Source organism: Calliphora vicina, chromosome 1 (genome assembly GCF_958450345.1).
Source record: "Calliphora vicina chromosome 1, idCalVici1.1, whole genome shotgun sequence".
Lineage (NCBI taxonomy): Eukaryota > Metazoa > Arthropoda > Insecta > Diptera > Calliphoridae > Calliphora > Calliphora vicina.
Window position 1 is genome coordinate 8,074,143 of NC_088780.1, and position 26,799 is coordinate 8,100,941.

At 29.9% G+C, this 26,799-nt stretch overlaps 2 protein-coding genes across 6 annotated transcripts in view; one reads left to right on the top strand and one right to left on the bottom strand.

Annotated features, from left to right (window-relative positions):
- Window positions 1-1,602: 1,602 nt before the first annotated feature.
- Spn88Ea (Serpin 88Ea) lies at window positions 1,603-15,091 on the bottom strand. Its single transcript, XM_065498883.1, has 3 exons — window positions 14,781-15,091; window positions 3,711-4,687; window positions 1,603-2,245 (listed from the first exon to the last, which is right to left on the bottom strand). Exons 2-3 carry the CDS (start codon window positions 4,683-4,685, stop codon window positions 1,952-1,954), a joined length of 1,269 nt encoding a protein of 422 aa, XP_065354955.1. The 5' UTR covers window positions 4,686-4,687; window positions 14,781-15,091; the 3' UTR covers window positions 1,603-1,951.
- Window positions 15,092-19,866: 4,775 nt separating this feature from the next.
- Nf1 (neurofibromin 1) overlaps window positions 19,867-26,799 on the top strand; it is a 32,251-nt gene continuing 25,318 nt past the window's right edge. For all 5 annotated transcript variants that reach the window (XM_065498886.1, XM_065498884.1, XM_065498888.1 and 2 more), the window contains exons 1-10: window positions 19,867-20,024; window positions 22,065-22,211; window positions 22,274-22,800; window positions 22,870-22,975; window positions 23,284-23,750; window positions 23,816-24,690; window positions 24,907-25,054; window positions 25,112-25,612; window positions 25,672-26,223; window positions 26,289-26,423. In XM_065498886.1, coding sequence (XP_065354958.1) covers window positions 19,965-20,024; window positions 22,065-22,211; window positions 22,274-22,800; window positions 22,870-22,975; window positions 23,284-23,750; window positions 23,816-24,690; window positions 24,907-25,054; window positions 25,112-25,612; window positions 25,672-26,223; window positions 26,289-26,423 — 3,518 coding nt within the window. In that variant the 5' untranslated portion in view covers window positions 19,867-19,964. The remainder of the gene's footprint in view (window positions 20,025-22,064; window positions 22,212-22,273; window positions 22,801-22,869; window positions 22,976-23,283; window positions 23,751-23,815; window positions 24,691-24,906; window positions 25,055-25,111; window positions 25,613-25,671; window positions 26,224-26,288; window positions 26,424-26,799) is intronic.

Below are 26,799 nucleotides of genomic sequence, written 5' to 3' on the forward strand. Positions count from 1 at the left end.
ATTAGCAAATTTAGATATTTTGAGTTTTTATATAAAAAATCGAATTTTGGTCAGAAATATGAGTGATCACAGATCGACCTCCTTTTCTTGATTAAACGCTTATTGGCCAAGTTATTAGCGAATTTAGATATTTTGAGTTTTTATATAAAACATCGAATTTTGGTCAGAAATATAAGCGATCACAGAACGATCTCTTTTTCTTGATTAAACGCTTATTGGCCAAGTTATTAGCAAATTTACATATTTTGAGTTTTTATATAAAAAATCGATTTTTGGTCAGAAATATGAGTGATCACAGATCGATCTCCTTTTCTTGATTAAACGCTTATTGGCCAAGTTATTAGCGAATTTAGATATTTTAAGTTTTTATATAAAAAATCGAATTTTGGTCAGAAATATGAGTGATCACAGATCGAGCTCTTTTTCTTGATTAAACGCTTATTGGCCAAGTTATTAGCGAATTTAGATATTTTGAGTTTTTATATAAAAAATCGAATTTTGGTCAGAAATATGATCACAGATCGAGCTGCTTTTCTTGATTAAACGCTTATTGGCCAAGTTATTAGCGAATTTAGATATTTTGAGTTTTTATATAAAAAATCGATTTTTGTCAGACTATGAGTGATCACAGATCGATCTCCTTTTCTTTATTAAACGCTTATTGGCCAAGTTATTAGCGAATTTAGATATTTGGAGTTTTTATATAAAAAATCGATTTTTGTCAGACATATGAGTGATCACAGATCGATCTCCTTTTCTTTATTAAACGCTTATTGGCCTAGTTATTAGCGAATTTAGATATTTTGAGTTTTTATATAAAAAAACGATTTTTGGTCGGAAATATGAGTGATCACAGATCGAGCTCTTTTCTTGATTAAACGCTTATTGGAAAAGTTATTAGCGAATTTAGATATTTGGAGTTTTTATATAAAAAAACGATTTTTGGTCGGAAATATGAGATCGAGTTCCTTTTCTTGATTAAACACTTATTGGCCAAGTTATTAACGAATTTAGATATTTTGAGTTTTTATATAAAAAATCGATTTTTGGTCAGAATAATGAGTGATCACAGATCGAGCTTCTTTCCTTGATTAAACGCTTATTGGCCAAGTTATTAGCGAATTTAGATATTTTGAGTTAAATAAATAAATATTAGTATTCTATTAAAGGATTTAGTGTAATCACATCATTAAAATCTATATAATTTTAAACTTTTCAATTTAATTAATTAAATCTTAAAAACCACTGTAATAATTCTTTTTTTTACATGCCGCTGCATGCCTTAGCCAATATGGCATAAATAGTTATAATTTTCATAATTACTAAATTATAACTAATAGTATTTTACATTAATACATAAAAGTATTATCAAGCGTGTACAACCTAAATTAAAAAGTGCAAAATAAATTCATACATTTTGTAAAGATTTTACAAAAATTAAACCTTAACATGCAACAATAATTCCGCGTTTTTTGTTTCATTATTTTATTTAATTTTTTCAATAACAAACTTAATTTCAACTCTATTTACTTCCTTACTTATTGATTTGTTTAATATTTGTGTAACACGTTCCAAACTGAAGAAAAAAATCACCGCAAGGCCTTTAATGGTCATCATATAGGTATTGTTTATAATTTATTTTCCAAAAAAAAGAACTTATAAAATACACATACAAATTAATAATTAATTAAATAAAAAAATATACATTAAACAAAAACAGAATTAAATTATTAAAATAATAAAAAATAAGAATGAATTCAAATAAATGAATCACGTTTTTTAAATTAATAAAGAGTAAATAGTATTTAGTTGTAGTTTTTTTTATTTTTGTTTTCATTGTAAAAAAAAAATATAGAGAGTAATAGAGAATTACAAAAGAGAAGGGTTGTGATTAAATAACAATAATAATTTACTTCCTACTTTACACAGACGCAGACACACAATCAGAAATTTACTTTTGAGTCTTGGGATCCCGATAGATGCCGGTGAATAGTACAGCCTTGGAGGTATGATCGTAGATTAGGAACAAAAATGGATGATTGCACTCGAACTTGGTGGGCTCTACTGGGCGGGCAGAACGGAAACTGAACAAAACGGTGGCGGCTGCAGCTACACTACCCTCCTCATCCACCTTGATTTTGGCTACATGTTTGGCGTCACCCAATTTTAATTGGGATTCGGCGGAGAAGCCAGATAAATCGGCCGATTGATCGAACAGAGAGTTGATGCCTAATTTTCGGAGGATCTATAAGAGTGTTCAAGTTTAAATATTAGTAAATGTTCGTTATTATTAAATAAAAAACATAATTATCAATGAAAAACTTTTGGTTTTTAAACAATAAAAATATTAAAATTGTTTTTAAAGAAAATTTCTATAGAAATGGAAAATTCACCTCGAGGTCAAGATTTTCTATAAAAATAGAGAATTTTCCAGCATGAGCGAAAATTTTCTATAAAAATAGATAGATATGAAGCTGTAGGTCTAGAATTTCTATTAAAATAGAGAGATTTTGAAGATTTTGTATTAAAATACAAATCTGAAGCTGGAAATTTTGTATTAAAATATAGAAATCTCCAACCTGAACATAACATTTTCTATTAAAATGGAGAAATATCCAGCTGCAGTTTAAGATTTTTTATTAAAATAGAGAAATCTCCAGCTGGAGCCGAAGATTTTGTAATAAATTAGAGAAATGTGAAGCTGAAGCATCAGATTTTCTATTCAAATAGAGAAATCTTTAGTGGGAACTTAAGATTTCTATTAAAATATAGAGATCTCCAGCTGCAGCTGAACATTTTCTACTAAAATTGTGAAATCTGAAGCTGGAGCTGAAGATTTTGTATTAAAATAGAGAAATTTGCTGTTGGAGCTTAAGATTATCTATTAAAATAGAGAAATTTGCTGTTGGAGCAGAAAATTTTCTATTAAAATAGAGAAATCTGAAGCTGGAGCTAAATATTTTGTATTAAATTAGAGAAATCTGAAGCTGTAGCTAAACATTTTCTATTAAAAAAGAGATCTCCAGCTGGAGCTGAAGAATTTATATTTAAATAGAGCTGGAGCTTAAGCTTTCTTATTAAAATATAGGAATCTGAAGCTGTAACTTAAAATTTTATATTAAAATAGAGAAATCTCAAGCTGGAGCTGAAGATTTTCTATTAACATAGAGAAATCTGCAGCTGGAGCTGAAGAGAAAAATCTTAAGCTCGAGCTGAAGCTGGAGCTTAAGATGTTCTATTAAAATAGATAAATCTCCAGCTGGAGCCGAACATTTTCTAATAAAATAGACAAATCTCTAGCTCGAACTGAAGATTTTATATTAAAATAGAGAAATCTCAAGCTGAAGCTTAAGATTTTATATTCAAATAGAGAAATCTCCAGCTGGAGCCGAAAATTTTATATTAAAATAGAGAAATTTCAAGTTGGAGCTGAAGATTTTGTATTAAATTAGAGAAAACTGAAGCTCGAGCTTAAGATTTTCGATTAAAACAGAGAAATCTCCAGCTGGCGGTGAACATTTTCTATTAAAAGTGAGAAATCTCCAGTTGGAACTGAACATTTTCTATTAAAATAGATAAATCATTAAAATTACGGTGCCTTGAAAGTATTTAAGAAACAATGTTTTAAAATTAAGGAATTTTTCATTGAAATCTATAAAAATTAAATAATTTTGTTGGAAATATTCAGAATTTTCCGCTCCACTACTTACCGGTACTAATTCCAAATTTTGTTCAAACTTAAACTTAGGCAACGATATGTCAATCTCTCTGGGCATACTGTCCTTTAAGGCGTTCTCCAAAGTGTCTGGTTTCAATTTGGACAAAACCTCATCCAAACCCGACTGGAAGGGAGGCAATACAATGACCATGGATATATCTGAATCCTTGTTCTCATCGTTCGAGGTCATATAGGGCATTTGCAAGACATGAGCACCGATTTGTTCATCAATGGCCAAATTGAAGGTGCCTCTCTTGTGCATCATGGGCACAAATGAGTGTTGGCTGGGTGAGGTATAGAAAATTTCCTGTTTGGTTTCCTTGGCATCGAACTTGTCCGACCACTGACCCTTAAAGTAGGCAGCATTAGCCAAAACCATTTCACTTTCAGTGGTGACATCGCCAGGATTCAACATTTCGGGAATTTCATTGCGTGTGATTTCGGCAATCCAATGATTGATATTCATGCGGCTGGCCTCGGCATTGTTTCTAAAGTCCAAAGTTTCCAATTCATCCTTAAAGTTTTCACTGAGACAGGGCGAAACATTAATACTCTTGTCAAAGTATATTTTATCGGCGGAGGCAAATTCTACTGAGGAGTTCTTGCTGCGACTGAAACGTGTCTGTTTTTCCAGGCGATAGGCATTGCTGATGTGTTTCTTGTTTTTGGCCCATTGCAAACGCAAAGCCTGCACCAATTCCTTTTCTGTATTGCCATTGGCTCCGAAATAGGCCAAGAGCAAGGCATGGAAGGTGGAGTAGGGAGAGAAGAAAACATTTTCATTGGGTGTGGCTTTCTGTATGGCCTCTAACATGGCCAAAGTGAATTCCTGTTGGCCACGATATAAATCGGAACGTATGGTCTTGGGCATGGCACCAACATCATTGGCCGAGAAACAACCGTTATCTTGGGCTTTTCCAAAAGCCACCAGAACTGTGCACAGGAAACCAGCTAGAAATAACTTCATGGCTAAAATTCAAAGTAATATAAAGAAATGTTTGTTTATAATCATAAATTTAATCATTTCAATGATCATTGACTTTTGGCTAACTCAGGCTTTTGAACTGCAAACGGCAATGACTGGCTGGCTGTTAGATATAAATTCCCAGAAATTGTTCATACTACTCGTACTAGTAATAAACAAACATAAATATTTCTTTACTAATTTCAAATGCATACGTTCGTTAGTCATGTTCGCACAACTTACGAATTAAAAATCCCAATAATGTTGAGTGTGCAAGATCCACGATCAAATAAAAACAGACAAAACATGACCTTGACTATAAGTTGCTTATAAATTGGGGACGTGTTGGTAAAGCTCTGTGGTTTATTGAACGCCGCTAATGTTAACAATAACAAATAAACAAATGAAATATTTACAAATATTTTAATAAACTATACAACATTTTAAACCATAACGTGATTTAATTTCTAATATATTTTAGGGGGGAGGTGGGGGTTTTTGATTGGGGAAGCCAAAACCTCAATATAAAGCCTTGTGTTTGAAATTATTGGAATTCCCTTTATTAAATTTTATTGAACTTTAAATTTGATCGAATAAATGTTTTTACTGAGAGTTGTTTTTTTATAATTATATTTAAGACATTTTAAAATACAATGAATGCAATTTTGCAAAAACTGCAATGACGCAAATGAAGATGTAAAAATTAATTAAAAAAACCCTCAATATTGTTGACGGAAAGTGAAAGTGGTTTTATTTACTTAGTTGCATTCAATTAACATGTTAAACTAAGCTTAACTGGCCAAAGTATTAAGAAATTACAAAGCTTTTTATTTTCCAAGTGACTGAGTTTCTTATTTGGGTTTTGGCATAAAGAAAATAAAATGAATCATCACAAGATTGCCTGCCTGAACTTTGTAATACATTGTAAATATAGTTAGAAAGTTTTAATTTTAATAACATAAATTAAAAACCTTAAATGTTATAGTTTAAGCTTTGATTGTAAACAAAGTTTTATTTACTAAAACTTAGAGTAAACAAGAGATAATCTTAATTTAACTATAAAATGAGACATTATAAAAGAGTTATGCCTATTATTTGTTAGCTTAAAGCTAGTTCCTGGAATAAAGATAATCTACATTCTTCGTTTAAACCTAAATTAAACTAAAAATTGTGTTTCTCACTTATTTATATGAACAATTTTGAGGAATGCACATGTTATTTGACTTAAAAGTATGGCAATGCTTACAAAATTAATCCATTACCCCCAATTTCTCCATCTCCGGTTATTTTTTTATCGTGACGATATACTGACAGTTCTCATACTAAAAAAATGTTAATTGGAGGTTTATCGTTACGAAAAACGGTAACCAGATATTGAGAAAATGGGGGTTAGTGAGAAACAATCATTGGTTAAATCCCGGCAAAATATGCTTCAGGTTTAATATAACTGCGTGTTAAGCTGAATTTAAGTCACAAGTAAGAAACTAGCTCTTAGTTTGCAAATGTGCCAAGTCCATGTTTTGTAAATTTTATAAGAGAAACGAAAATGTTTTGATTCAAATATTATTTCATTATCATAAAGCAGTTTTTCCTTATTTAGTAAGGTTTATAATGGCAAACAAAACCTCTCGCAAATCCATAGTAACTCTGTTTCTATTATTTTAGTGGTCTTTGACATTGCACAGTGGGTTGAATGGTACCCAAAGTGGCGATTAATTCATAGAAGCCGTAGTTTTAAAATATTATATTTTTTTATTGATGAGTTATTATAAGCACATAAAAACACAGCATTTTAGAAAAAAAAGGTTAAAAAAAAAATTAACCCTTTAAGCGCATTATTGTTTTTTGGAAAAAAAATACCTTTTTTCACAATTTATGCTGTAACTTTGGAATGGAAAGCGATAAATTATTGAATAAAATTGGAAATTACTTCATGTGCTACTAAAAAAATAAAATTATAAATTTATTATATGTATTTTATTAGTATAAATTTAATTTAAAATCCAATTTTTGTTTTACACAAAATTTTATAAATGTACAAATTTTTTTAAAAAGTCACAAAAGAGAATATTATAATTTTTTCGTAATGAGTAATCATAAATACATAAAAACACAGCATTTAAAATAAAAAAAATTAAAAAAAAAATTTTAACCCGTTAAGCGCATTATTGTTTTTTTGGAAAAAAAAACCTTAGTTCACAATTTATGCTGTAACTTTAGAATGGAAAGCGATAAATTAATGAATTAAATTGGAAATAAAAGCATACTTAATATGCTATTAAAAAATTCAAAACATAAATTTATTATATGTATTTACATTAGCATAAATTTAATTTAAAATCTAATTTTTGTTTTTCACAAAATTTTATTAATGTACAAATTTTTTAAAAAAAAAACACAAAAGACAATATTATAAATTTTTGTAATGAACAATCATAAATACATAAAAACAAAACTTTAAAAAAAATGTAAGAAAAAAAGGTTTTAACCTATGTATCAGAATATGTTTTTAGCAAGACGAGTTCTTTCTCTATAACTTAAATAAGTAAAAAACCTCAATAAACCCGCACGATTTTTTTTCTGTATATAGAAGCTGAAAGTTCATATTTTAAGAGCATTTAATGGAATTTACCCGATCTCGCCCTGATTTTTTTAAACTCAATCGAAAAAACCCCAATAATGGAGAACTTTAAAAAAAAATCTAAAAAAATATTTTCAAAACATTTATCTAAACAAAAATTATTTATTTATGTTCTCAAATACCTGAAGTTGATGGTTCCATTTTAATATTTCTACTTTTAACAGATTTAACAAAAATATAAGCTCTCGAAATATCACAATTTTCAATTTTAACCACAGCACGCAAAATTTGTAAAAATTATTTGACTTTGACCGCTCACTGCCAATAAAGTAAGTTACTCACAACTGTAATTTTAGCAGTTTGTGATGTATTATTTAATGCACTTTAACCCAATACCAAACATGACTGAATTTTTCGCCACTTTTGAATTAATCGCCACTTTTGGTACATTTCAACCCTCTGTGCATTGTATAATAAATTTACTAATTTATTTAATTATCTTGACTCAATCTTTTGATATCAATCGTACATTGTCAAGAGAGTTGCTCTCAGCATTATATAAATGGTCGATTCACACAATTTCACGACTCGGCGGCTCGGCTTAACCGGCGGCTCGGCTTAACCGGCGATCAGCGCAGGTCTCTGCTGTTTGGTTACGATAATAAACATAACATAAATAGTAGTATTATTTTAGGAGATTTTTTGCTTGAAAGTCAATAACAACATTTTCAATTCATTGTGAAATATTAAAACATTATGACAATATGACATGATAGGATACCTTGTGAATCGACAAATGGAAACATTCTTAAATTACATCAAATAATATTGATTCTATTTTCCAGATAATTTTTATAAAAAGTTTTCAAAAATATCGGATTTTTCGTATTAAAAAATGGAGTTTGTTAAAAATACTTATAAAAACTCCTCTAAATTCAAATTTAATACTTATTATACCCACCATCAAAAAATATGGGCGGTATAGTTATTTTATCATTCCGTATATGTGCATCCGTCAGTCTGTCTGTCTGTTGGGAACACGATAGGACTCAAACGAAAGAAGCTAGCAGACTGAAATTTTACACAAATACTCTCTGTTGATAAGGGCAATATCGGTCCATGATTTCACTTAGCGCCCATACAAATATCCCCCCGGAATACTATTTGAGCAGTCATAAATATGTTGATTATGTGGCAATCCAGCTAAACTTTTGCACAAATTAGTTCTAAATACTCTGAAATTATACTGTAAAGTATGGCGAAAATAGGGCAACATTTGACCCTAGTCCTCATACAAGGTCCCACTCAGAAAATGACTTAAACATTCATAATTCTCTTATATAATATAATATAATTAATATAGTGATACAATTTTATGTCCTAAACCTAAATCTTTCTACCAACTTTTGTGAGGATCAGTCCGTAATTGACCCTACTCCCTTATATTAGAAATATTTTATTCTCACATATTGATGATAGGTATTCAAGAATCGGCACAGCTGAATATAACAATCTTACTTGTTTAAATGCTTTAATTGAAAAAACAATGTTCCGAACAAATCGTTAAACAAATCACCTATGTGAAATTCCCATTGTCACTCGTCTTAATGTGAAGTAATTTAAACTTTTTTTATTTTAATGAATCACAGCCTAGAAATAAATATTTATTTTAACATATTTATTTATGTTTGTGTTTTCCTCTTCACCCTATAACATCTCTTTACAAAAAGTACCCAACGACTCAGTGCAAGCGTTATCGTCATCTGTAACAGTGGGTTGGTATTTAAATTGTTGGTTTCAGTTTGTTGCGTAAATATTTCAACGTACTATGTATTTATTGAGGCGCTGTACGAGAGTGTTTGTTTGCGTTTAAGGTCTAATTGATGAAATCTTTATTTGTATTTGACTTTATTTATTTTAAAAACACAATTTTGCCAACACTATTTCGTATTTTTTATTTTGTTTAATTATAACTTGGACAACATGTTTAACGAGCTTAAAGCACTGACTCCTCTAAAATGAGTCAGCGCATGCGCGCACTAAATCCAAATAAACAAAACTATAACGCTTGACTACCAGCCAGCTAAATAGCATCAGCATCGCTTTGTTTTTGGGGGAAGCGTAAATACCTGTTGTGATTATTTTGTTTGTATTTTTTTTTGCAGGAAATTTCAAGCGGAAGTATTAAAAACAATGGGGATTTTTTACGAACAATTAAAATACGAAAGTTGAAATTGAACAAAAGTGTAAAAAGAGGTCAACTGGAAAGTGAGAAAAGAAAATCACACCGGCATAACTGAGAGTCATTAAAAAAATCATGTTTATGAAAGGATGAAAAAAAACTATTGCGCATCAGAAAATTTTGAAAATAAGTTTGAAAAATATTTAATATAATTTGTTTGGGATTCATAAAATTTCCGTTTAAAACTGTTTAAACAAAATCTTTTCTATAGAGATTTTGTTATTCGAAAACTTTTTGTGTAAAAAAACTATCTACGAAATTTCTATATGAAACCTGTTGTAAAAAAATTAAAAAAAACTGTTATAATCGAACTTTTTCTATAAAAACTGTTATACTACAACAGAAAACTGTTATACTAGAACGCTATAAAAATAACTATTACACAAAAAGAATTTTTCTATAGAAAACCTGTTATACTAAAATTTGTTATATACTAGAACTGAAAAACTGTTATACGAACAATTTTTCTATAGAAAAACTGTTATACGAACAATTTTTCTATAGAAAAACTGTTATACGAACAATTTTTCTATAGAAAAACTGTTATACGAACAATTTTTCTATAGAAAAACTGTTATACGAACAATTTTTCTATAGAAAAACTGTTATACGAACAATTTTTCTATAGAAAAACTGTTATACGAACAATTTTTCTATAGAAAAACTGTTATACGAACAATTTTTCTATAGAAAAACTGTTATACGAACAATTTTTCTATAGAAAAACTGTTATACGAACAATTTTTCTATAGAAAAACTGTTATACGAACAATTTTTCTATAGAAAAACTGTTATACGAACAATTTTTCTATAGAAAAACTGTTATACGAACAATTTTTCTATAGAAAAACTGTTATACGAACAATTTTTCTATAGAAAAACTGTTATACGAACAAGTTTTCTATAGAAAAACTGTTATACGAACAATTTTTCTATAGAAAAACTGTTATACGAACAATTTTTCTATAGAAAAACTGTTATACGAACAAGTTTTCTATAGAAAAACTGTTATACGAACAATTTTTCTATAGAAAAACTGTTATACGAACAAGTTTTCTATAGAAAAACTGTTATACGAACAATTTTTCTATAGAAAAACTGTTATACGAACAAGTTTTCTATAGAAAAACTGTTATACGAACAATTTTTCTATAGAAAAACTGTTATACGAACAATTTTTCTATAGAAAAACTGTTATACGAACAATTTTTCTATAGAAAAACTGTTATACGAACAATTTTTCTATAGAAAAGCTGTTATACGAACAATTTTTCTATAGAAAAACTGTAATACGAACAATTGCTTTACATAAAAACTGCTATAAGAAAAAGTGTTATATATTAAACTGTTATACAAAGAATTGTTTTATAGAAAAACAGTTATACAAACAATTGTTCTATAGGGAAGCTGCTTTACGAACAAATTTTTGTAGGAAAAATTTTTCTATAGAAAAACTCGAACTCGAAGGAGAACATTTCAATAGAAAAACTATTATACCAAAATCATGTCTATATAAAAACTGTTATACTAGAACTTTTTCTACAGAAAACTCGTTGTACAAAAACATTTTCTATAAAAATATCATTGCAACAAACAATTTTCTCAAAAAAATATTAAATTAAAATTTTTTTATATGATAACTGTTATACTATAACATTATCAATTCCTAATGGAATTAATTCATAACAAAATTCATAAATTAAATTTAAGATGTTTGTAACTTCATATCTAATCCAAATTGAATAATTACAATTATTTAATTTATTTTTGTTTTGTTTTTAATCATTTACAGAATATTTTGCAAAACATTTTCCAAAGCCTTTTTGTATTTGAATTAAAGGAATATTTAATCTTTTAATAAATTTTATTAAGCTATTTGTAATTGATTTGAATTAAAGAAAACTTAAATGATTCAACAAAGAATGAATACCATAAAGAATGAACTCAATACTTTTAAAGTACTAAGGAATTAAGCCTCTGAATTAATTCGTAATGAATTATTTTATGTAACGATTAAGAGATAAGATCTAATTTGATTGTTAAAAATTTAATTATGAATTGAATTTATTAATTTTATTGCTGGTTTATAAAAAAAGCTTTTATACAACATATATTTTATAAATCATTAATAAAATTGAATAATTCCTTATGAATAAGGGGTAAAAGTATGCAAGCTCTCAAACCTACTATGTTTAAAACACAATTTAGAAATTATAAAACCAATACGTATAAACCTTTTAGTATAAATTCTGATTCTAAGCTGTAAATCCAAATCCTTTTTGCATAGGTTCAATTACTTAAAAACACGGTTCTAAATTTTTTATATATTAAAACCCCCGTTAAACGAGTCTCAGCTGTACACTTTAAACTATGTATTAATTACAAAAGACATTAGAGTCGAGCTTTATCTTAAGTGTTTTGGAAATTCCAAAATGTTTGCAAGCAAAAAAATCTCAACCCAATAATAACTGCGACAAATTTAAATCATATTCAATGAAATGTCTGAAATGACAGTAATGAGCAAAAAAAAAATATTAAAAAATACAAAGCTGTCGTAAATAACAAATAAAACACTGATAAACCATAAATAATGAAGGTCAATTGATAGTGAGAATTCATTATTATTAATTTTAGAAAAAAAAAAATAAAGCGCCAACTAAAAAGGGGGCAGCTTGACTTTAAAAAGTAAAGACAGGAGGTATGAAATAGAGATGATAAGTAAGAATATTGAACAAAGTACTTAAAAATGGAATATAGATTGCTATTTTAATAGGCTACAAGTAGAATTGATTAATTCGGAGATAATAAATGCAATTTACCATGTTAATTGAGATTTAGTCCGTTGAAGAATAACAATGTTTTAGATATTTCAATTTGTCATTTCTTTCTTAATTGTTTATAAATCATATACACAATTATTTTGTTATTGCATAATAATAATCTACATAACTGATTCTATATGTTGTCAAAATTTGGTGAAATTCTACTTCCACAAAGATCAATTGAAATATTACTTTTGTTCTAGATGTCTACTAATAGAAAATTTTTCAACTCAATTATTTCGAAATGACAAAAAAATTATACACTGTTGTTTTATTAAGGGGACGAAATATTGTATACAAGTAATCTCTTATAATTAATTAATGTGTGGTTTCTGAAGAAATGGAAAAAAGAACTTAAATGTTTTGTAGTTTTGAAATTCCTAATTGTTTTTTTTTACCGGGAATCCCGTGATATTTTTAGCAAGAATCGAAAAGGAAATGATAATTTGTTAATAATAATTGATAACACAGCAAAAAATTGGTAATAACTTGCAATTAGTCAATAGCATACTTTTCAATGACTACTACATGCCGTCTGCATTACTAGGAAGTAGTGGAATAATGACTTATTTATTATTTCTAGTCAAAATATAGCAATATACTGACAATTTTCATACAAAAATTATTTTAACAGACTTTATATTAAGTAATAAGCAGACACCGTGGAAATGGGTCTTTTTAAACGTTAAAGGCCTGTTGCTCGATATCGAATGAATGCTTTTGATCACTTTCAAAGCCTGAGAAATATGATTTTGATTTCATTAACTTCAATTCTATGCAAACGTTAACTAGAAAGGTAAGTCAAGTTTATATATTTTAAATTTTTTTCTCAGTCGAATGAAATTTTTATTTTCTAGGGATGTGCGATTAATCTAACATCCTGATTAATCCAATTTCTGATGTTTTTAATTGTTTTGTCTATGTATATATATCATATAATCCAAATCTATTTTAAATAAACTTTAGAAAATGTGCTTCAATTATTGGGTGTATGACTAAAAAAAAGAGGGATTTTGTTTTTAATAACTTATATGTCATTTTGAAGTGTACATATCTGCAATTTATTCTCAATTAGTTATTAAACGTTATCAGCCCAATTATGAAAAAAAAAATTCCCCGGGAAAAAACTCCCGGTGAATTTTTTTTCATAATTGGGCTGTATATTTTAAACAACAAAGTTTTGTTTTGCTTCGAAAATGTAGAATTTTTACCAAAATAGCGTCATATGCGGGAAGTTTTGCTTTACTTCTTTAATTTTGAAAAAAAGTGCCGCTGAAGCACACCGATTGCTCGCCGAAGCTTATGGTGAATGTGTTCCATCGATTTCAACATACGAGAGATGGTTTGTTCGGTTCTGAAGTGGTGATTTTGACACGGAAGAAAAATATAGCCCAGGCCAGCCTAAAAAGTTTAAAGACCAAGAACTGGAGGCATTACACAAAATTAAGATTGTTGTAAACCTCAACAAGAACTTACAAACTCATTGGGGGCTACTCAAGCTGCAAAAACGTTTGCGAGCAGCAGGCTTAAACCATAAGCAGGAAAATTGGCTACCATACGAATTGAAACCGAGAGCCATTGAAAGACGATTTTTCTGGTCTGAAATGATGTTTGAATGCTATTAAAGAAAATCATTTTTGCATCGAATCATTACTTGCGATGAAAAATTGATCCATTACGATAACCCGAAGCGTAAGAGATCGTTTGTGAAGCCCGGCTGAATCGACATTAAACCAAATATCTATGAAACTAAGATAATTCTCTGTATTTGGAGGGACCAAACGGATCCTATCTATTATGAGCTGCTGAAATCTGGCTAGACCATCACAGGGATTCAGAAAAGTAAATTCCTCTAAATTATAATCTTAGAACAAACACAAACACTTTGAAATGTATCACTAATTACCCCTTGATCATATTGATGATCATAAAAACTTGCGTCACTGAAATTTAATTACGGGGTTTTTCCATAATTATATACAAATAAATATTATTTTATATAAAAATATGAACATTATATATGTATTTACATAAAATAAAATGCATTGAATTATTTAGAAATACCTAGGTAGGTACATAAATATAAATATTGATTGACTGATCGGTTGGTATGTTGGTCGTAAAAGGCCATCAGTAATAAAACCAAAGACAATCGATCGATAAACAATGGAGGAGCTTTTTGTGGTTGTTGTTGTTTTTGTAATGCACAGACCAATTACTAACAATATTACAAAAACAATTTTCGTAATAATATACAAACAACGACAACAATAATTACATACAGAGACAGACGACAAAAATAATGGAAATTTAAAATCGCCAGAAACCCGAAAACAATTCAAATCCAGCCTTTATTATTTGCCAATAGCCAGTCAGTCCCCCCTGTACATTGCAAAACTATTGCAAAATATTAAATTGTTTTTTATATATTTAATTTTTGTAATTTTCTTTACTTTTTTTCTTAAGAGTTAAAGTGCGTTTTGTTGTAGTTGCAGTTTGTAGCTGAAATCGCCTTCAACAGCAGTTGACGATGATATAAGCACTTGTTTGAGCTCCGTTAAACCGGTCCTCTCCAAAAATAAAATATATATGTATATAAACTTTGTACAATTGCAAAAAAGTACTTAATTATTTGTTAAATGTTATCTTTTGGTTTTTTATATATATTTTTTTTAGATTTTTAATTTTTGTATTTTATTTTTGTACACCAACAAAACACTTTTGATTTAATGCCCAATGATCACCGCTTCAAATTTAAAATTACTTTTCGTTTTGACTACTCGCGTTAAACTGTTTTAATACAATTTCGACTTGAAACATTAAAAGCTGGTTTGAAGTGGGCTTTGCTTTGAACAAAAAATAAAAAAAAGCTTTGTTTTCGCCATTCCCTTGCGTGGAGAAGCAAAAGCTGTGTGTATTTGATTTTAGCTTTGAGTTTAAATAATTACAGTGTGTAAATATTGAACTCTTCTCTTTGTTTGGTAAAATATTTGTTTGATTTAACACTAGAGAATAAGCAATAGGGTCCTCTATATAGCAATAATAGCTAGTCGAACAAATTTGTTTGAAAACCAACTCAGTTTTAAATAATTTTTTAATGATTTCTAACTTAATTTAGAGGAACTTCTAAAACCCAAGTTTCGAAAGTATAAATCTTAATTCAATTTTTATAATCAAATTATATTGTTAAATCATTACTAATTAGTAATTCAAATGCATTGAATTCATTTCTTTAAGAATTAGTTTTTGACAAAATTATTTTTATTAAATTTGGATGAGATTTAAATTAAGAAAATCCATTCAAAGATTGAATGAATTTTACTATGATATTGTTACGAAATTGTACTTGAATTCAAATATAACGATTTTAAGGGCTGATTTAAAAGTAGCATAATGCTTTCAAATAAGGCATTTTTAGGCATTATTAAATAAAAGCTTTCAGTTGACCATTGATCGTAAGTTGGCAACGCTATTTGAATTCGAATATTCAGTTAAAGAACATTGTAGAAAGTACACCACAGATGGCGTATGATCTAGAATATTCGAGCTTTGACAGTTAAAGAGCAATCTAGAGTGCAGATGGCAGTGTTATAAATAGTGGCAGAGGTTGCAGTCGTTAGTCAGTTGATCAGAGACGCTATTTGAATAAACATCAACTGAGTGCCTTAAAGTGTGCTGTATTTTTCAAGTGAATTCGTATACATTATAAAGTGTCTGTATTTCTGAGAATTTACAAACGTGTATAAAAAAACATTGAGTGACTATTTAATTCTGTTGTTGTTGTACATTTTAAATAAAGAGTTGTTACAATTTTCAAACTACTAAACGGCTTTTATTTGCAATCAAAAGTATCCGGTTTATTTAAAGGAAATAAACCAGCGTTTTGAAAAGGTTAAAACGTAACAATATAATTAAACAATGAATAAATTCTATTCGAATAAATGCATTTGAATAAAGCTAAAGAATTTGTCATAATTGTGAAATAGTACTTTATGAATGCAGCTTAAATTTAATTGAATTAATTAATTCGAAGCTTTGACTGAAACTTTAAATAACCATTTCCAATTATATTTCAGAATATTCCACATGTATTTAAGAATTTTCTAATTGTATTTCAGACCTTCCATTTGTATTTCAGAAAATTCTAATAGCAATACAAATGGAAATTTCTGAAATATAATGTTATTCATTAAAAACCGTTTTTTCATTCAGACATATACAGTGTAGGCAAATTTTTAAATTGGCTGTCAAATGCTGAAATGTCAAGAATACATGTATGTAGCTGTCATCCTTTGACATTTATTTAGTACAAACCAAGGCGTATCTAATTTTACATCTTCATGCTAATTATATAAAGTACAAGTTGTTCATTGACACGAAAACGTAAAATTTAGATTCGACTTGGTAGAAACTTGCGAAATTATAACAATAGAGAAATACACATAGAGCGGAACTAGAAAAAAGTAAGAAAGTTTAGTCGGTCCCAACACAACCATATAATACTCGACACTGAGCATATGAGCAAATAATTATTCTATAAAAATTTTAATTTTTTTTAATGAGTGATTTTCGGATGTTGTTCTTATATAGGTGCTATGACTCACAAAGTGATTCTAAGGAGATTGGTATACTTTAAGATGGGCGTTAAACTAATATTTTTGGGAATTACAGACATCAGAACAAACGCAATATACCCTCCCCATTATAGTGGTGTAGGGTTTAATAGTTTGAAATTAGTTAGTAGCTCATATTTGTTTTAGTACAATTCAATATTTAAAGCTGAGAAAGGTGATTATTGTCAGGGTTTTGAGAGCCAAATTCGAATGCATGTAATAAAATAAATCTTATAAATTAGTGTTTATAAACAGTATAATCGAAAACCCGATTTTTCATCACAATATCGGTTTTTTGTGAATCGGTTAATTTTAAATATTGATTTTTGGTTTACCGATTCGGCACTTAAATCTAAACTGCTGATATAAAAAGCTCTTTTGCTGCAAATTATCAAACATTATAAATAGTAGAGGACGATGAATTTATTTACAAACTTTTTCAGAAAGAAACTATTAAAAATTACAAGGGCTTGGATTTATTGAAATTCATTATAAATCTTACAAATGATTCATTCAAAACTTACTGCTGATTATAAATCGTTACATAATTTTCATAAATTTTGTTCTTTAAATTGTATTTTATTAATCACTAGCTGACCCGACAGACGTAGTCCTGTCCACATTAAAAAAAATGTTTGTGTTCGATTTGTGAGAAGCGATTTGGAATGGAAATATGAGTGATCACAGATCGAGGTCCATTTCTTGATTAAACGCTTATTGTCCAAGTTATTAGCGAATTTATTTATTGTGAGTTTTTATATAAAACAAAATCGGTTTTTGGTCAGAAATATGAGTGATCACAGATTGAGCTCCTTTTCTTGATTCAACGCTTATTGGCCAAGTTATTAGCGAATTTAGATATTTTCAGTTTTTATATAAAAAATCGATTTTTGATCAGAAATATGAGTGATCACAGATCGATCTCCTTTTCTTGATTCAATGCTTATTGGCCAAGTTATTATCGAATTTAGATATTTTCAGTTTTTATATAAAAAATGGAATTTTAGGAGTGATCACAGATCGAGCTCCTTTTCTTGATAAAACGCTTATTGGCCAAGTTATTAGCGAATTTATTTTGAGTTTTTATATAAAAAATCGATTTTAGTTAAGAAATATGAGTGATCACAGATTGAGCTCCTTTTCTTGATTCAACGCTTATTGGCCAAGTTATTAGCGAATTTAGATATTTTGAGTTTTTATATAAAAAATCGATTTTTGATCAGAATTATGAGTGATCACAGATCGAGGTCCATTTCTTGATTAAACGCTTATTGTCCAAGTTATTAGCGAATTTATTTATTGTGAGTTTTTATATAAAACAAAATCGGTTTTTGGTCAGAAATATGAGTGATCACAGATCGAGCTCCTTTTCATGATTAAACGCTTATTGGCCAAGTTATTATCGAATTTAGATATTTTGAGTTTTTATATAAAAAATCGATTTTTGGTCAGAAATATGAGTGATCACAGATCGAGCTCCTTTTCTTGATTAAACGAGTTTTTGAGTTTTTATAGAAGTAATCGAATTTTGGTCTGAAGTATGATTGATCACAGACCGATGTATTTTGCAAATGTATTAGTGGACGTGGACAATTTTTATTTATGTAAAAACTTTTGCGTACTATGTATTGCGAACATTAAAAATTTGTTAAATCGGTAAAAAAATTGGCGTGGTCAATTTTTCTTTCAGTAAAAACTTAAATTGGATTACTATGATCATTTAAACAGAAAATTAGCCAAATCGATGTAGCCGTTTTCCGATTTAAGATATATCGAAAAAAGTAGTCGTAAAAGTGGGCATGGTCAATTCAATTCATTCCGTAAAAACCTAAGTTGGGCTATGACCAACATTTAAAAAAAAATTGTCTAAATCGGTCCGGCCGTTCTCTACTGATGCAATTACCAACGAACGACATTTGATTTTTATTTACATATATAGATTTTATGAGAGGCAAGGTTAAATATAAGTTTAAATATAAGGCTGAGATATAAGAAAAAAAGCAGGACAACATCGATTTATGACTTGGATTACTATGTCATTAATATAGACAATATGGATATCTAATGATAAATAGACCTTTCAACGATGTATATAAGACCATAGTAAGTGGACCTACAATGGGTCAAAATCGGAAAAAAAATTTAACCCGAATTTTTTTTCACCAAAAGTTTTTTTTTCGCTAAATATTAAAAAAAATTTAAAAACAATTCGAAATTTTTTTTCCCAAAAATGTAAAAACAACTTTGGAAAAAATAATAAATTTTGTTTACCTAAAAATATTTAAAATTTTTATTTTGAAGTATAATTTGGTGAAGGATATATAAGATTCGGCACAGCCGAAATATCTATGTATAATGATAGATATTTCAATAAGTCAGACCTACAAATCAATATCAAACAAACAAATTTGTGGAAAATTTCAACCACTTTTGTTTGGGCCCTATCGTGTTTTCAAAAGACAGATTGACGGAAATAGCTGATCGTCTTAGAATCATATGAGGACCCAGAATATATATAGTAACTTGGATCTGCATCAAATATTATTATTTATTTTTGAGGGTGGGTATAAAAACGTATTATAAAGAAATCGAAATTTGTAAAATTGTAGCAAATAACTTTACATATTTGCAATATGAATTTAGACACACTAAATATCAGCAAATAAAATGTATATTCAACTAAAAACTAATTAATATTCAAATAATTTATTTCAAAATTACTAAAATTACTATATGAAACTTAAATTTCTTTATATTTAATTAAATTTAACAATTTTAATTAACTTCCGGTAGCAACTTCCTCTATTTGTTTATTATTTCTACATTTTAGCGATTTTTGCACAACAGCTGTTTTACCAAACGCATTACATTAACCACACTTATAGTACAATCAACTGCAACCAACTTCACAACATTGAAAATTTTCTGTAGATATAGTTAATTTGGAGAATTGTTTGTTGCTCTGTTAATATTTTGTTAAAAAATGCTATAAAAAGTGTAAAATATTTATTAAAACCTAACGAAATGGCTACACAGAAACCAGGCGAATGGGCCAATTCATTATTGGCCCGTTTCGAAGATCAGGTAAATGGAAAAAATCCAAATTTCTGCCATGGTTCCTCCCAAAATCGTAAAGTGAAAAACGCAAAAAGAAAAAGATTTTTTTTTGGGCAATACAGATGTATCGATTGAAAAAATTGTGTAAGCGAGTGAGAAAGAGTGTGCGACAGAGATGGATGATTTGTTATTGTTTTGAGAAGTTGTTGCTGTTCTTTTTGTTTTCAACAATTTTGTTTACGTTTTGTGTAGAGCGAAATTTATGAATGAAAATGCCGAAAGAAGTGAGCAAGAATGAATGAATTTGCACGTGTATTTTGATGAATTTTGTGTAAGAGAGTTTGTGTGTGCGTGAAAGAGATTTGTATTGTTTGTGAGTGTATGAGTAGTATTTGTTTTGAACAAAAAAAAATAAATGTAGGTAAATTGAAGGTTGTTTTCTTGTTGTTCGTGGATTTCGTGTAAACGGGGAATATGTATTGTTGTTATTGTAAGAAGTTTGACACTTTGACACAGATTTCTTATTGGAATTGTTACATACATATTAGAGGATGTTTGTTTGTGTAATAAATAATTTTGATATGGTGATTTAGTTTTGTTATAAACAAAGATGTAATAATAAATGTTTGTAAAGAAATTTGTTTTTTTTTTAATTTTATTAAAAATCATACTTTATTTAATTGATGAAAATATCACACTTTAGATACCTTGATATCATCTATTTTGAATAATATTTGCCCCATATTTTCAATATCTGGCTATTTTTATCGTAACGATATGCTCACAAAATAATATTATTGGGTGTATGACTTAAAAATTGGAGATTTACAATAGATGGCGCATCTTTTGAACTCAGTTTTTGTTTTTAATAACTTATATCTATGTCATTTTGAAGGGTACATATCTGCCATTTATTCACACTTAGTATTGAACATTGTACCGACAAAGCATCATATGCGGGAAGTTTTGCTTTACATCTTTAATTTGAAAAAAGTGACGCTGAAGCACACCGTTTGCTCGCCAAAGCGATTTAAACTTGTGAGAGATGGTTTGTGAGGTTCAGAAGTGGTGATTTAGACATGGAAGACAAATATCGCCCAGGCCAGCGATGAAGACCAAGAATTGGAGGCATTATTCCATGAAGATTGTTGTAAACCTCAACAAGAGTTTGCAAAATCATTGGGAGCTACTTAATTAGCAATTTCAAAACCAACAAGAGTTTGCAAAATCATTGGGAGATACTTAAGTAGCAATTTCTAAACCTTTGCGAGCAGCAGAATTCATCCAAAAGCTGGGAAATTGTCTTCCATATGAATTGAAGCAGAGAGACCTTGAAAGACAATATTGCTTGTACGAAATGATGCTGGAACGCTATAAAAGAAAACTATTTTATCACCGAATCGTTATATGCGATGAAAAATGGATCTATTACAGCCTAAGAGAAACCCAAAAATGTATGGCGCTAAAGTAATGGTCAGTATTTAGTGGAACCAAAAGGGTCCTGTCTATTATGAGCTGCTCAAAACTGGACAGACCATCACAGGGAACCTGTACCGAACGCTACTGATTCGTTTGAAGCGAGCATCGGCAATATCTTTTAAAAAGTGGTTAGTTTAGCTTCACCCGCTTTATAGTACAGATGGTGCCCCGTCCGACTACTATTTACAACTTAGTATCCGAAATTGGCTTGATTCGTTCTTGTCCTCAAAAGATGATCAATTCTTTTGGCTCCTTCAATTATACATTAAATTAAAAATTTTAAAATTAAAAAAAAAATGGTAAAATTTTTTTTTAAAAAAAATAATTTTTTTAAAATTAATTGTGACAAAAATTGTTTGACAAAAAATTTTAATTTATTTTTCAATTTTTAAAAAATTTGTTTTTTTTTTAAATTTGTTAGTTTCACTATAAATAAATTTTTTTGTCCAACAAAAAAAAATTTTATTACTTTTTAATTTTTAATTTTTTTTTTAAATTTCTAATGAAAAAAATTTATGGTGAAGAAAAATTAGGGTTAAAAATTATTTTTCCGATCCATTCTTATATTATTCTTTAATTATTTTTCAGCTTCCTAATAAAACAACCGGACCCCATGGCACGCAGGCCAGAATGAGCCAAGACCAATTGGTGGGATGTCTTATACACATTTCACGTTATCGTTTTTCTCTAGTTATATCCGGTCTAACCAAAATGCTACAACGAGTCAATGAAGCGGTAAGTTTTCCATAAATTTCATTAATTCTTATTCTTAGAAATAATTTCCTCTAAAACATTAGGCCATTCAAACACGCCACGAAAGCGATCGTTGTTACTTTGAGTCGTTGGTCATTATTTTAACCACCCTGGAACGCTGTCTCACAAATCAAACCAAGGATACGGCTCGTTTCGAAGAAGCCATGAATGTTAAACTTTTACTACGTGAAATCACCCAATTTATTGATGTCCAAAGTGATAATAATCCCCATGCCGCCCAATTGAAAATTTTAGCCTCAAAAGTTTTATTCGCTCTCTCACAAAATCATTTTTCCGCTGTCTTTAATCGTATATCGGCTAGGATACAAGAGTTGGCCGCTTGTTCGGATGAAAATCCCGATTATTCGGATATCGAATTGATACAACACATTGATATGGATATGATAAAGCTGACGAAATTGTTGCAGGAAACGATAACGAAATTTCGTTCGAAGAAGGCTCCACCTTTGATTTTATTAAACTCGATAGAGAAGGCGATATGGAATTGGATAGAGTATCATCCGCAAGAGTTTCAGGATTTGCAAAGAGGCATGAATCGTGACATATCAACGTAAGTTGAATTTGAATAGTGTTGGATTTCGAAGAAAAATTAAATATCTTTGTTTTGTTTATGTTGTAGCTGCTGGGAGCCTTTACTGGACTTTGTGGAGGCTTATAAAGCCGAGAATAAAAAGAGCAAAACTACTGTTTGGCCTTTGCAAATGTTGCTGCTGATATTAAATCCGGTAATTATTAAGAAAAATTAAAAAGGTACTTTTTTAAAATGTTATTTTTAAAAAGGGACTTTTGAAAAATGTTATTCTTAAAAAGGTAATTTTTTCAATATTTTATTTTTAAAAAGGTACTTTTATCGAAATATTATTGCAAAATTATAACTTTTTTAGAAGAAAAATTTAATTTTTAAAAAAGAAGGTACTTTTTCAAAATTTAATTTTTAAAAAAAGTACTTTTTTCACAATTTTTTTTTACTGTCTGTTTAAAAAAGTTCGGTAGACAAATATTTATTAGATTTTCATCTCCAATTTTCTCTTAGGACTGTTTGGAAGCTACCGTAAACGAAATACATCAGGGCGAAAAGGAAAAAGACAAGGCCACCTCCAAAGCTCAAACACGTGACAAAGATTTCTCTGCCAAACAATTTATAGAGAGCGTTAAGAGAGGCTTGGGGCCTCATTCACCGTCAAAAATTGTAACAGAATCGGCGGCCATAGCCTGTGTGAAATTATGCAAGGCAGCTACCTATGTGAATATCAACGATTCTAATAATGTGATTTTTAAACTGGTCCAATACATAATCAACGATATCAAAGCTTTACTCTTTAATCCGATTAAACCCTTCTCTCGGGGTCAGGGTTATAATTTTGCCGACATAGAACTAATGATAGATTGTTGGGTGTCATGTTTTCGCATTAATCCCCATAATATAGAGGCTTTAAAGGTGTGTTTGAATCTAAATTCACCACAAGCATACCATTTTGTTATAGTGTGTTCCTTGTTAAGGTGAGATTAACAGAAAATTCTTTGTTTTAAATAATTTTTTTTTAATTAATGCTTTATTTTTTCAGGCTGGCTCACATTTATGTAGATTTTCGTTTGCAAAGTAAAAATCCCTTTCGTATTGTTAACCAGCCACGCTTGGCCTGGTGGCCCCAAACAGATGTGGTACACTATCGTTCGGCCGATTTGAGGGCCTTATTTACTGACACTTTAAATAAAGCTACACAGGGTTATATAGCTCATACCCCCTTAAGAATGATTACCTCGCTGACACTTAAAACCAAGGATACCCAAAAAGGTTTAGCCAGATCTGAGGAAGGCCCCGCCCACAAAATGTTACTATTGCTGTTGGTGCGTTTAATACATGCAGATCCTACTTTATTGCTAAATACCCAGGGCAAAGTTGCCCATGAGGTGCAGAGTTCCACATTGGAGTTAATCAATGGTCTTGTTAGTTTGGTGCATCAACCGTCCATGCCGGATGTGGCTCAAGAGGCTATGGAGGCTTTATTGGCTTTACATGCCCCTGAAAAGATAGAAGTTTGGAATCCCGAGGCTCCCATTAACACGTTTTGGGATGTTAGCTCTCAGGTTTTGTTTTCGATATCGCAGAAATTGATACAACATCAGATAGCCAACTATACTGATGTTCTGAAGTGGCTAAGGGAGATTTTGATATGTCGCAATACTTTTCTGCAGCGTCATAAGGACTATGCTCATGTGGGCAGTCAAATAGCTATTTGTAAACAGGCTCACATTAAGCTGGAAGTGGTATTCTTTATGTATCTGTGGTCTGTGGACTTGGATGCCGTTCTGACCTCTTTGTCGTGTTTCGGTTTGTTGTGTGAGGAGGCTGAGATATGCTGTGGATCGGATGAATTGACGGTATCCATGTTGGTGCCGAATTATATGATCTATCAGGAACTAGCACAACTTTCGTCGGGTAAGTAAAAGCTTAGAAAAATAATTTTTGTTTATTTTCTCTAAAAAAATTATATTTTACTGAAAAATATTTCACCGACAAACTTTCACTCAAAATATTTCATCAACAAATTTTCACTAAAATGTTTCGCCCAAAAATGTTCACCAAAAATTTCACTATAAAAAAAGATTTGTTTCACAAAAATATTTTTCTCTCCTTCTAAAAAATTATATGCAGCTGCTACCGATTCTCGGATATGTTTCTATGACACCAGTCATGGCAATGTGCTGAATCGTTTGCATTTACAAAAACGCATCATGCAACTGTTACGCAAGATCGAGCACTGTATACATGGTGTACAGCCAGCCTGGGAAGAAACATTTAGGTTAGATTTTATTAATACAAGTAAAAAAACACATTAAAAACTATAACTTCCTTTCAGAAATTGGGAAATTATGAGTAAAATGCTGCAAACATATCCCAAATGCAAAACCGAAGATGGCCAAGCAGAACTGTTTCACCGGGGCGTAGGCAAACGTCGAGCCAGTCATCAAAGTTCTGAACATGATATTGAGGAGCAAATTACCGAATGGGCCAATATGACTTGGTTCCTATTGGCTTTGGGTGGTGTTTGTCTTATTAAAAGGCGCCAGCAGATAGTAGTAGCCGCCCAGGCTACTACTACCCACACCGCACACAGTTTATCCAATCATGGACCATTTCATCAATATTCCCAAAGTTTTGGCTCGTTTCAACAGCCCTTACCGGCCGCCCATGTACATGCCTTAAATCAGGGTTCTATCAGTTCGTTGGCACAAAACTCTCTGCACTCGTTATCGAGTTCTTCTAGTTCGGGCAGGGGTTCGTTAAATTCGAATTCGGTATCATTGACAGCTATACCACAGGGACCACAACAGGAGGTGCAATATTGTCCAGTGACACAGTAAGTAGTAACAGAAAACCAACATAAAATTCTTGAATGTTAAATATTTTTGCTTGCAGATTTATTGGCCAACTTTTAAGATTACTTGTCTGCAGCAATGAGAAAATCGGCTTGAATATCCAGAAAAATGTCAAAGAACTTGTGGGTGAGGAAATGTCCACCTATTTGTATCCCATACTCTTTGATCAAATACGTGCCATAGTCGAGAAATTCTTTGATCAACATGGCCAGGTTAATGTCACTGACATTAATACGCAATTTATTGAACACATTATCTATATAATGAAATCGATTTTGGATCCCAAACCCAATAAAGATCCCAACAATGAACAACCCTCAACAGCAGAGAATTTGGGTGTGACTAGCATTGAAGGTATGATGCTGGGCATAGTGCGTTATGTCAGGCATTTGGATATGACTTTCTATGCCATTAGAATTAAAACAAAATTGTGCCAATTGGTGGAGGTGATGATGAAGCGTAGAGATGATTTGGCCTTTAGACAAGAAATGAAATTTCGCAATAAATTGGTGGAGTATTTATCGGATTGGGTAATGGGTACTTCGCATCAAATAGCGCCGCCCAGTTCAACCGATCCAACGATGATAACCAAGTATAGAATTTGAGTTTAATGATGTGTTTTTTTTAATATTAACGGTTTGTTTATTTGTTTTGTAGCACTTCGGTTATATTTAGAGACTTAGATCAGGCTTGTATGGAAGCTGTGGCTGCTTTACTAAGAGGCCTGCCTTTACAGCCGGAAGAATCAGATCGTGGCGATTTAATGGACGCCAAAAGCGCTCTATTTCTCAAGTAAATATGATAATCTTAATTATAATCGTAATTTTGTTTGTATTATTTCCCATTTTCTTTTGTTTCACCAAAAAAATTGTTTCGACAAAATGTTTTTTCATTAATAATTTGCTTCGCCAAGAAAATGTCACTAAAAATCGGAATCACCAAAAAAAATTCAGTTAAAATATTGGTTTCACAAAAAAATGTACCTGAAAATGTTTTATCACCAGACATTTTTACCAAAAATCTATTTTCACTGAAAATGAATTTCAATATAAATTTTTAATAAAAAAAAAAAATTATGAAAAATTTTCACTAAAAATTTAATTTCAATAAATTTTCATTGCTTAAATGTTTTTTACTGAAAATTTAATACTTTCAAAATTCAGTTAAG